This window comes from Cetorhinus maximus, chromosome 3 (genome assembly GCF_964194155.1).
Source record: "Cetorhinus maximus chromosome 3, sCetMax3.hap1.1, whole genome shotgun sequence".
NCBI classification, from domain to species: Eukaryota; Metazoa; Chordata; class Chondrichthyes; order Lamniformes; family Cetorhinidae; genus Cetorhinus; species Cetorhinus maximus.
In genome coordinates this window covers 199,082,726-199,095,644 of record NC_135881.1, presented here as the reverse complement: position 1 = coordinate 199,095,644, position 12,919 = coordinate 199,082,726, and the positions used below count along the sequence as shown (strand labels likewise).

The window sequence follows — 12,919 nt, the reverse complement described above, 5'->3', positions numbered from 1 at the left end:
CACACAAAAAAAAAGTACTTGCAAAGGCTAGCTCCTACCTCAGTCGTTCCTGCTCCTTCTTCCGTAGGTCAAAATCCCTCTGGACAACCTGCAGCACATGTTCGGCTTCATCGTCTGTCAAACCAGACAAGTCAAGCTTTTTTCCCATGCTCTCTGCCCTTCTCCAAAAATGTGCTTCAGCACCCGAAGGACCACCTAAACCAGAAGAGAAGGGTTCTGAACACGTTAGGGTATACAAGTGCTTTGATCGATCCTTACACAAGACTGGCACATTAACAGGGATCGGTATTTACAATCTATTAATGCTAGGAGAACTCCAAAACAAAACAACCTTAATTCCTGAAAAATGATAACGATGAGCTTGTAGCGCACACACATGGTGCTCCATTAGGTTTACAACCTTCTGGAATTGACATGAAGGTCAACAATTTCGGATTACAGTCATTGTTCATTTCGTTCTCAGACAGCAGCAGCTGGTAGTGATTCTGAAGTTGCCATCCGCACCTCATCAAGACCCACCTTTTGTTTCTTGAGATCATTGCACAAGTAAGATAGTGGAAAAGATAAAGTAAAATCCGCTAATTTATAAAACTCATAAACAGTACGTAAATGATTGAGGATTTAATGAACTAGACCTGACAACATATGATCCATGGACTTTAATACGAAATGCAGAGTGTGCGTGACTTTCCATTTCCATTCTGTAAACTGAGACCTGCATTTTGCAATGTATTGTCATTATTTGTATACTGAAATGATCATAATTGGGCAATCCTTTTATTATTTTATACTTTGTTATTTTAATGGTTGTCTAACTATGAATTATGATCACTTGTTTTATTTGTCATCATTTTTATTATTGCCATCACCATTCAGCACCAGCCGCCATGATGATTTTTCAATAAACCAGTTATCCACCTGTCCATCTTGACTTGCCCCATGGGGATTTACCTTTCACCTTGCACCATAATCCCTTTTGTCATTTAATCTCTCTGTCCTCCGCCCAATCGCAGACCTTTTGTTCTGCCTCCCCTCCCCACTTCCCCTGCCTCTATATTTAGTTTAAACCCATCACATTTCTAACTTTTTCCAGTACTGATGAAAAGGTCACCAACCGCTAACAGTAACACATGTTTCTCTCTCTCTCTCCACAGACGCTGTCTGACGTGCTGAGTATTTCCAACATTTTCTGGTTGCACTCAATTCGTTTGAAAATCACAGCATTCAACAAAATCGGTCCATTCCTTGAATTAAGCTTAAAAAAAAAAGCAAGGAGATACGGCCATGAAGAAACAGTCCCTTTCCCTGCTGTTTAGATCTTTTCATAGGCAGTATCCAAAATCGTTACGGCTCAAAAGTGTTCTCCGAAATTAAACTGGGATTTAAGAGGGACTTGCAACAGGCATTGATTTTAGGTCTTTTTTTAAATGTTTATACAGTCTGAAATAGTTCCAGAAAGCTCATGGTCAAATAACTTTTGGGGGAAGGCGCCCTGCAGGGGACCAGTGCTCCCGACAGACCAACAGGCCCTCCCTCCTCCCTGCCTGGGTATGGGTGCAGCAAAAGACCACTCCTGTGCAGAGGGATTCCACTCCCACAGTGGCGGCCTGGCTACTGAATCTAATTTTTTTTTTAATTAAAGTTTTTAAAGGATGGCAAACAGGCCCCTCCATCTTGAAACACCCTCTCAGATACTTACCCTCTACTGCAGGTCAGGTGCTCCTTGGAAGCCGCAAGGCCTCCAAAGGGTCCTACAGCTTGGAGGACCCGGCTGCTGCCCTCAATTGGGCAGAGAACCTGTCTCCATGGCAACCAAGGGCACACCACCATGAAAATCCCAAAAAGGGACTATTCCCCTTGGTGGTGGGTTCATGACCCAGGAACTGTTCCAATTCCCCTTTCCTGTCCCCAAAGCAAAAATTCAGCACCCCATTGTAAAACTCTATTTAATAACTTCAACTAGGTAACTTTGGAGGAAGAAACCAATTTTATGCTGTAAACACAGGTTTCGACTCCTCCTTGCATCCCAGTATTCGGACGGGGTTGAAATAGAGTGAATGATAAGACACAATATAAAATGATTGCAATTTTCATTGCTTTGTTCATTTCCAGGTGGTTGGCGGTGACTGGTAATACAGATATGGGCAGGCTGGGGAACATCAGATCCATTACATTCCCCACCATCCAACACATATGTCGCCTCCTCATCAGAACTTTAAAGATTTGTCAAGCTTCATCTTTACTTCCAAAATCTGAGAAGAGTTGCTGCTAATTATTTTCTCTATAGATATTCTCCCTCCCTAACAGCACTGTGGGTGTACCCACACCACATGGACTGCAGCGGTTCAAGGCAGCAGCGCACCACCACCTTCTCAAGGGCAATTAGGGATGGGCAATAAATGCTGGCCCAGTCAGCGACGCCCACATCCCGTAAATGAATAAAATAATTAGATTCTTTAACTGAAGGTGAGTTTAAGATTTTCTCGACCAGAGGTGCTAAACTAACGGGACTGTAATTACCTGGGTTGCAACTTAAAAGATAGAAACGTTTGACAATAATGTTGGATGCACAATCTTTAGTTGCAAAAGTGAATCGGGTCATTGTTGGCCAACACCATGGAGCCCTGGCTTACTCAATGTCAAGAAAGGTGCTCCAAAGGTCATAGAAAGTACCAGAACAATATGAACAGCCTCTATTAGGATTCAGCCATTTAATTCACAACTTGGAGAGAATTGCAAGGCAGGATCTTCAAAGGTGAAGATTGGAAATATCGTGAGAAAGACCAAGTTTCAACAACTCAGTGTTACTGACATCTGGATGGGTTGTTCAGAAATCTGTGGAATCTGCTTTGGTCGCGTCTGTCATTTATTGTGCAGTTTGCCTGTTAACTCATATGTACCTCACAGTAACCCTTAATGTTATGTACAAGATCGATATTATAAATTGTCTTATCTTTCTAGCTTTATATAGTAAAGTTTATTTTTGTTTGTTCAAAACCTATGGCTTTCTTCACTGAGCAAGTGTCTTGAATCTCAAACTTTATCTACTTGAAATGGAATGTTATTGGTTGCTAACCAGATCCTAACAACAACTTGGTGGGGCGAAGTGGGGGTGGGCAAGATCTGGCCAAGAATCATTACTGTAGTCAGTCAATGATATTAAATACCATGCTGCCTATTACGAGCAGTCGATCCAATATCATCTTTTGTGCCTTGGCCCGAGGCGAATTCCCAGCCCATAATAATCGCATTTTCCCCAACGTAAAAGTTGAAAACTTATAGTTTAAGGCCGACAAATTTGATGCAGCCAGGATGTTGTGACAAGGGCTGCATCACCCAGTTCACCCTGGTCTCTGACCTGAACCACTGAAATGCCACTTGCGAGCTGCAGGCATCAAACAGGCATCCGGCTGCAGTGGATGTTGCAGCTCCAGCTGGGGGCGGGGGGGGGGGGGGGGGGGGGGGGCGGGTGGGGTGGGGGCAGGGACTATCCTGACCTTGTTGGCTTGGGGGTGGTGGTGGAGTCCTTGACCGTGCCAGGGGGAGGACTAAATAAATGCAAAATTTCCAGGGTCATTTTTTTCCAACATTGGAGCAGCAAGAGGCCCAGTAACACTTTGGGGATTTTATAAATTTAAAACTATAAGCTTTATTAAGAATAAAATAAAACTTAAGCACACAAGATCACAGTTACACAATTAAGATTGGTCTTACAAATTCCCCCCAAAACACCCCTCTACTTGGTCAAACCCACACGTAAACACCTTCCAGGCAACACTCCCTTATAAGACATCCAACTATAAAAATCCAGCAATATTACACAAGGCAAAACTGTTGCAGCTTCAATAAAGGCATACAACATGAGCTCTACACACTGGAATACATTTCAGAATAAAGCTGCTTGTTGCAGCCCAAGACTTTTCTAGCTTGACTGGATGGCTGGTTCATCCGACATCTACTCCCAGTCCAAAGCGCCTGCTATAGTTCAACAGCTCAAACAGCTCCAGCTACCTCTAGCAATCTACAGTAACTAGAATACTTTATTTCCCTTTCACCTCAGGTTCCATTTTTGTCATACCTCTTTGAAACTCAAATCCTCTCAAATATAAAATCTTTTATGTCTCCATCTTGTCTTTGCTTCCAGGTCAATAATATAATAACCCCACTACTATTTACCTATGGAACTCCTGCAATCACTTCAACCGTCCCTGGTTATGCCCCTCAGTATCTTTACAGATACTGTGATTACAGTTAGGTGGAGCAAGCACATCACAAGCTCTGCCTATTTGCACCCAAATTTCCTCATTCATGGTTTTATAGCCAGCGTAGAATCTAGATTTGCATATTTAATACAAACAACGCCTGCTTTGGGAGCCTGTCTAATCTGATGACTAATATTCTTCAGCATCTGGTGTAATTCTGCCAAATTTTGGGCATGTCAAGAGTCACAGGGATTTACACCAAATACACACCAGGAAAATGGGCGGCAAGGAGTTGAATTTTTTTTCTCCCAAGTCTTTTAAAAATGGGCTCAATGCTAGAGGCAGCATTTATGCCAACTTCAACCTACACTTCTTACTTCAAAGAAAACATATCCCAAATCTAAGCAAAACAGGGAAGGACGTTGGGCCAGATTTTCAGGGAAGAAGAGGGAGGATCGAGTCAGGATACTTCCCGACTTGCCAGGCCCATCTCCTTTGTAAAGGCTCCCGCCTGCCAGGCTTTCTTTTTGTGGAGGCAGGGGCGGGATGGAGTTGGGCCCATCGCTTCCAGAGGTAGGCCAAAAGGCGGCAGAGGTGGACAGATAGTGAGGGTCAGCAGGTGAGAATTTCCTGCCTCCTGTTAGTGCGTGAATGGAAACATTTCAGAGCTGTATAGAGACGCCACTTGTGGCCCAGCGCATATGTACCACAAGTAGCTTAGCACTTCAGACCAGGAAGGTCTTGGGTTACATTCCTGGCTTATTCCGAGTTAGTTTATCTCAGTAGGAGACATTGCTTCAGTCACCCCTCTTTAGACTCAAATCCTGCTCCTGATTTCCAATTGGCTCCCAAGGACAATGTACATATTTAGACAATGTAAGGCTCAGCTTTTTGCCCATGTCAAGTAAGATCTAAAAATGAACTTACATTTATAAAATACCTTTCACAACCTCAGGACATCTCAAAGCACTTTATAACCAATTAAGAAGTACTTTTGAAGTGTAGTCACTGCTGCAATATAGGAAACACAGCAGCCAATCTCGGCACAGCAAGCTCCCACAAATAGCTCTGTGATAATGACCAGATCATCTGTTTGCGTGATCCTGATTGAGGGATAAACATTGGCTGGGGCAACATGGATAACTCCTCTACTCATCTCTGAAATAGTAACATGGGCTCTTTCACATCCACCTGAGAGAGCAGCTGGGGCCTCTGTTTAATGTCTCACCTGAAAGATGGCATCTCTGACAGCACAGCACTCTCAATATTACACTGGGAGTGTCAGCCTTGTTTGCTGCACTCAAGTTCTGGAGTGGAACTTGAACCCACAACCTTCTGGTCTCAGAGGCAAGACTGTGACTGACTGAGCCAGTTATACAGACCATCAAGACCCACACACAAATAATGACCGTTTGTTTGATATACTGAGGTAAGGGCCATCTGCAGAACCAAATCCCAACAGAAAATCCATGCCTTTGGAAGGGGAGTGTTAATAAACCAGGTTTAAAAAAGTTACTTAGACTTTAGTGGTCAATGTGTTTCCATCTCTAAGGTCTGGGTTCAAAGCAAGGTCAGACTGACTAACTAAATTCTCCTCTTCCAATCAACAGTTGGAAGCTCGCACAATTAACTGAGAAGACGCAGCCTCCTCCCAATTTATAACAACAGTTTGTGTAGGTCAAGCACACCCAGACTAGATCAAAAAAGATAAAGCACACAGTCTACGATGTAAATACATGAGGCTACTTCAAGGATCACACAATTGAGCACTGTTCTCTACATCCTTATGAATAAAGACTGGAGAACTACCTATTCAGCTTTGATTGCACAGGGAAATGCTGTTACAAAAGGTACAAGACAATCTGAAAAGGTAATGACAGAATATTGCTCAAATTAAATTGCAGGTCTAGGACAAGGAGACACAAGCTCAAACTGGTAAAAGATAGCTATTATTCGATATTTAATTTTTGCAAGGTGGTTAGTCAAGCAAAACCTTGCAACACCTTTCTGACATGAAGGCTTCTTGGAGCAGTGTGCTTAAGGTGGCACAGGAGGTAGCTCGTATATTGATTTTGGTAATAAAATCTGACTCGTGTAGTACATCAACAATGGAAGTAATTTTGATGGTCAGGGCAAGACAGTTAGGCCTTTTGTCATGAAAACATAATACTTTTCATAATATTGTGACTTATTGTAAAAGTGGATTAATAGTGGGGCTGGATAGTTTGTGTGTGTGGGGTTTAATTGAAATGGAGACAGCTGGTCCAGAGGTTTTGAGCCAATCAAGAAGCTAGGTTTGAAATGCTAAATATGTAAACATGGCTGAGGTTTTAGAATGCGAGGGGTGAGGAAAACTTGCATTTTTAGATAAATTAGGTTAGTTTGAATTTCAAAGAGATGGTAAGATGTTACAGCTGGCTAAAAGAAGTTAAGCCAAAGGTTACTGATGATATAAATCTTTTCATAGTGTTTATATTACGAGAAAAGTAACATTGCAAAAACATATGGGAACAATGGAATTTGCATTAAAAAGGGAGAGGCATGTATAAAGGAGATGAAGCTATGTGTAAGCGAAGAAGGCATTCTAAGATCTAACACAAGTGTGAAAGGCCTCCAGCCTCTCTGCATCAAGTTACTGTCTACAGGAACCAAAGCTGAGAAAACTCACCTTGAATTCGACTGTCCAGTGTATTGTGTGGCTTTGCCTGGGTCTGTTTAAATCATTTTGTTTATACTGTTGCCTTACGGGGGTGTAACTGGAAGCCAGGTTAATTAGAGGTTTTAGGAGATATTATAGTAGATTGTAGGCCTATATATGTGCTTGAAATCTTTTCTTTTGTTAATAAATGTTTAATTTAGTTTTCTAAAAACCTCATGTCGTGGTAGTCTTATTACTTCCGAATTCAAAGCACGCACCTTGAAATAAAATACAAATTGCAAAACAGTTGTGACCGCGTGATCAAGATTCCCTCATGGATTTGATCCACCTGGCACACACCATCTGCCACGTCAAAACACTTTTCCTTTGGAGACGGTCATTGCCTGGCACCTACATCGTAAGACTGTTACTTGCCACTTGTGAGTTCAAGTTCCAGTGCTGTTCAATTCTTGCTGCAGACTATCTATGTGGCTTCATTGTTGGAAGAACCATGAATAGAAGGGAACACTGTAGGACTGTAAAAAAAAAGAAAAACAGACTTGCATTTCTAGAGCCCCTTCGCATGACCTCTGGGCATCCCAAAACACTTTACAGTCAGAGAAGTACTCCTTTGAAGTGTAGCCAGTGTCGGAACATAGGAAATGCAGCAGCCAATTTGCACACAGCAAGCTCCCACAAATAACAATGTGATTATGGCCAGATAATCTGTTTTTTTGATGTTGATTGATGGATAAATATTGGCCATGACACTGAGGAGAACTCCCCGCTCTTCTACAAAATAGTACCAGGGATTTTTCTTTACATCCAGCTGGAGAGCACAGATGTGCCTTCAGTTGAACGTCTCATCCAAAAGACGGCACCTCCAAAAGTGAAGCATTCCCTCAGTCCTGTACTGGAGCGTCAGCCTTGATTTTGGTGCTCAAGTCCTGGACTGAGACATCATCAGCAATCTGTATCTCTCCTGAGCTTATGATGAAGACAGACCATTGGTCTAATAGTTTTAAATGATTGAGCTGAGGATGCTACCCGGAAAAGCTACTGGATCTGAAAATCACAAGAATCTCTCTTTATATCAGGATGGTAGCCATTGCTCAATGCATTGTACTCCGCTTCTTAATGTCACGTGGAGTGAATTGAATTGCCTGGACACTGACATTTATGATATGAGGTGGCAACATGTGATGTCCACTTGGCACTTTATATCTTTCTTTTCATCTTATTACCACTATTAAAACTGTAACTAAAAATGTTCCCTTTGACTTCAGTTTTGCTGGTCTTCCTTGGTGCCTTATTTGGTCGAATGTTGCCTTGATGTCAAACTTAATCACACTTACTTTTCCTTTGATCATGTCCTAAACAGGACGATGATAAGGGTCAGAGTCAAATTAATCTGGCAGAAGCAAAACTGAGCATTTGCAAGCAAGTCGGTGGTGAATATGTATTTCTTGGTGGTATTACTGATAACTCCTTCCATCGCTTTAATGATTGGATAGGGTGGGGGGGGGTGGGGGAGTTGATCGGTTAGGAATTGGCCAGGATAAAATTTGTCCCACCTTTTTGTGGGCAGAATATACCCAAGCAATTTTCCACATTGCTGGATGGATACTTGAGTCACAGCTGGACTGGAATAGCTCGACTAGGGGAGCTGCTAAATCTATTGCACAGGTGTTCAGCACTACGGCCAGGCTGTGATCAGAGCTGGTAACCTTTGCTCTGTGCCTTGTACTCTGCTTCTTAATGTCACGTAGAGTGAATTGAATTGCCTGGAAAGTGCCATTGATGATCATGGGAACCACATGAGGTGGGCAACAAGCAATGTCCACTTGGCACTTTTGACTGAAGTCGAATGTGTTGGGATATAGGGTGACCAACTATCCTTGATGTTCTGGGGAGCGTTCCGTAATTCGGGCTCTTGTCCTGCATCCCGGCTCAGGCCTTCCCTGGATGCAGGGGGTTTTTTTAAAAACGGTATTTCTGATGTCTCCGCAGACCATTTTTTGTTTGCGCACACTTTGGGCGGAGCAGATTCGCGGCTTGTGTTGGGGGTTCTGCTCTCAGATGTTCCGCAGGCACCACCCTGCAACCCCCCACCCCCAGGTTCACCAGCACACCACCCCCCCTCCCCCATTTCACCCCCTGCTCTCACAGGTTTGCTAGCACCTCCATGATGAAGTGTCTCTTATTTATTTATTTTTTGACCAGAGTTGGTGACCCTGGATGCGGATGGCGATTATGCCAGTTCCTCTCATTAGTTTTCTGGTTGTCCCCCACCGTTCGCAACCCTATGTGGTAAAGCCACGGAGCTTCTTCCATGACCTGCTGGTTGTGAGACCGGTTAACTCAGTCTAAAAAAGACTGTAGTGTTCAAGGGTTTAATTGATCTGCATTTGATTATATTAGTCTGTTCACTGATCTTTGTTCACTGTGCTTGATTGCCTAGGCCTGGACAAAGCCTTTGAAAGCTAAAGATAACAAACCTCCAGAGAAAGAGGGAGCACGAGGCTCCTCTGCCTCAGGATTCCCCACCCGCACCCCCCAACCCCAATCTTAACAAGTTACCCGACTGTCCACCAGCTTGCCCTTTCCACTGAGATGAATGTGGACTATGTAGATCAAAGCCAGGAGTTAAAAATCTCTTGGGCCCTCATGTGGCTAAGGGCTAGACATTTTCCTGTCTGCCCCAGCCTTGGCCTGCACAACCCGCTGCAGGACTTAAAATCCAGGCGTGCGATCTAAAGCACACACACTTAGGCCCCAAAATTTACAGATGTGGGTTTTGAGAGGGGGTGGGGGCAGCCACAGGTATTTTTAGTTGTTTTGACTCCCCCACACTAGTCTTTCCCCTCCCCACTGCCACCAAGAAGGTCCCTCACCCAGAAGCCAGCCTGATTGGCAGCCTTTGGCTCCCCATTAGACGGGGAGCACTCCAGCAGAGTCCACAGGCTTGGAGCAGGTAGGGAGCCCACAGCTGGGCTAGCGAGAGCACGAAGTGGCGGTGTGGGCGGGATCTGGATCTTGAAGGTCAGTGGTCAATCCTGGGGTGAAGGGCTCTTTAGCTGCCAGGATTCCAGAGGCACAAGTTTAAAACCTGCAGGATAGGATCCAGCCTTATTAGAACATTGAAAATGGCTAAACCCTCCCCCCAACCACCTCCCTCGCCCCCGGAATGGGTTGTACCATCTACCATCGCCCCACTATGCTGCTCCATAAAAACCAGCAGTGAGCAGGCTAGAGGTAAGGCGGGCGAAAGCAAAATACTGCGGATGCTGGAAACCTGAAACTAAAACAGAGAATGCTGGAAAAGCTCAGCAGGTCTGGCAGCATCTGTGGAGAGAGAAACAGTTAACGTTTCGAGTTCATATGAAGAAGAGTCAGAAGGACTCGAAACGTTAACTGTTTCTCTCTCCACAGATGCTGCCAGACCTGCTGAGCTTTTCCAGCATTTCCTGTTTTTGTTAGAGGTAGAACAGGGTTGGGTTTGAGATTTTTTTTCAAGTTTTAACATTCCATCTGACCCAAACCCACTCATTTTTGGGGCCAAGATACTTTCTCTTTTTTCCTTCCATGGGATGTGGGTATAGCAGCTGAGTCTAACATTTATTGCCCTTCCCCAGTTGAACTGAGTGGCTTTCTAGGCCATTTCTCTCTCCCACCCACACCCCCTCCCCCCCACCCATTTCTTTTGATGTTTCATCTTTTAATAAATTTCTAAAAAGACACCAACATGATGTGTCATTTTAATTGGGGTTAGGGATGATGATGAGCGATGGAGTGGGTCCCTTTTGCCACTTGCTCTTTCCAGGCGCCTGTCCGAGAGGTTTGGGGTGAGCTATGGATGGACTGCATTGTTGCAAAAAAAAAGTTATCTTGATGCTGGCGGCACTGTAACCTTTGCAATTCTAGGGCCAGCGATGATCACGCGTGGCCCTGATAAAAATGGCAGCCCTGCACACAATGGCACATGTGCAGCGTTGGCAACAAACACAATCTTTTACAACAGTGATACTTGTCATTAGTGAGACTAGCTTTCAATTCAAGATTTATGAATTGAATTTAAATTCCATCAGCTACCGTGGTGGGATTTGAACCAGTCACCCAGAACATTAACCTGGGCCCCTGGATTACTAGTCCAGTGACATTACCCCTACACCACTGTCCCCCCTTTCTTACCCTCTTATTCTCTGGAGCCTCGATCAGGCCTAACTTCCCTCACTGGGGCAGACTCAATGTTAAAACACGGAGCTCTTCAGCACTGTCTGCATGGCTGAAACTGGCCCCTCCAAGCAACGCAAACCTCCCTGAGAAATACAATTCCAACTCATTCAAGTCACCTAGGAACAACTGACCATAGATGGATACATCTTGGAATAACATGACGTCAAACAGCCACCACATCTTTCTCAATACTGAATGGATAGCCAACCTTTGACGATGACATGGGAGTCTGATTGAATGTGACACTTCAAACCATTCAACCAATTTACAACTCTAAAGCATCTCACTGTACTTATCTAAGCTGCTCAAGCTTTGTGAAGCTCACTGCAGATAATTTGTCTAGTCTGAGCTGTGAGCACGCGTGTTTTTCGGCGATACAATACACAAGATGAAAATTCAACACAGACAAAAACCCATTCCAATGTTTGTCATACCAAGCTCGACATCCATTACCAGAATGTTCCCATATAGGGTTTGTTAACTGCATCTATCTATCCCCTCTCGCTCTGTCTCAAACTTCAATCCAATCAACAAAAGGTAAGGACACAAACAGAGCTCTAGCTCTGCTTTTGTGAAAACGGTCAAGAGAAAAGTAAAATGAAATGAAATAGTGGAAAGACATATGCTGGAAAAGACAGAAACAAAAAGGTAGAAGAGGGTTGTAAAGTTTAATTGAAAACATAAATTAAAATGACAGTTAAATTGCAAGTTTGCTACATGTGCACATGTTCTCATCCTTTGGAGGAAAAGGGAGAAATATAGGACCTGTATGGGAAAGAACCTAGGGAGTTGTGTTATTGTATTGCAATTTATCTGAACCAGGACCACATGGTCAACACGACATTCAGGCAATTTTGCCGCAGTTGGCTGCTGAGTTTTACTCGAGGCTGATTTTGTAACACAGGGATGCAGAAAGTTTGTGTTCCTCTACCCAACCACACAACAATGAAAATGTGTGCGCACATTAAACAGTTCATAAGAAAAAGACTACACTGTGGACAATTCCACATTCGGACTCTCGGCCATTCTCTTTTCCACGTACTGATCATGAACGTTGTCAGCGTCCCTTACAATAAAAAATTATTCTTAGCCAGAAGTAAAACAAACAGTCGTTTACAATACAGGATGAAAATCTGTACATTTTGACATGGCAAATAATTCCTGCAAATGCACTCTGCTTCAGGCCCAATAACAATCGGATTGAGTTAATGGCTCCATCTGTGATCTCGCCCCATAGCTTTTCCAATCTGCAATCAATTCCCTATCATTGTACCACTTTCATTACTGGCTCCACTTGCCTGGATGAGTGCAGCTCCAACAACACTCAAGAAGCTTGACACCGTCCAGCACAAAGCAGCCCATTTGATTGGCACCATTTCCACAAACATTCACTCCCTCCACCACTGACACACAGTAGCAGCAGTGTGTGTACCACCTACAAGATGCACTGCAGGAATTCACTAAGGCTCCTTGGGCAGCACCTTCCAAACCCACGACCACTACCACCTAGAAGGGCAAGGGCAGCAGATAGATGGGAACACCACCACCTGGAAGTTCCCCTCCAAGCCACTCACCATCCCGACTTAGAAATATATCGCCGTTCCTTCACTGTCGCTGGGTCAAAATCCTGGAGCTCCCTCCCCAACAGCACTGTGGGTGTACCTACACCACATGGACCGCAGTGGTTCAAGAAGACAGCCCACCACCACCTTCTCAAGGGCAATTAGGGATGGGCAATAAATGCTGGCCCAGCCAGCGAGGCCCACACCCCATGAATAAATCAGAAAAAAAACTTTATTTAGTAAGCACAGAATGTGATTACACTGGAGAGAGGTAGAGGGGA

The 12,919-nt window shown here is 44.0% G+C and overlaps 1 protein-coding gene across 2 annotated transcripts in view; it reads right to left on the bottom strand.

The window, feature by feature from the left end:
* The window catches only part of LOC144673859 (rab effector MyRIP-like), a 403,745-nt gene that overhangs the window by 367,959 nt on the left and 22,867 nt on the right, over positions 1–12,919 (bottom strand). For both annotated transcript variants that reach the window (XM_078535501.1, XM_078535509.1), the window contains exon 2: positions 39–195. In XM_078535501.1, coding sequence (XP_078391627.1) covers positions 39–148 — 110 coding nt within the window. In that variant the 5' untranslated portion in view covers positions 149–195. The remainder of the gene's footprint in view (positions 1–38; positions 196–12,919) is intronic.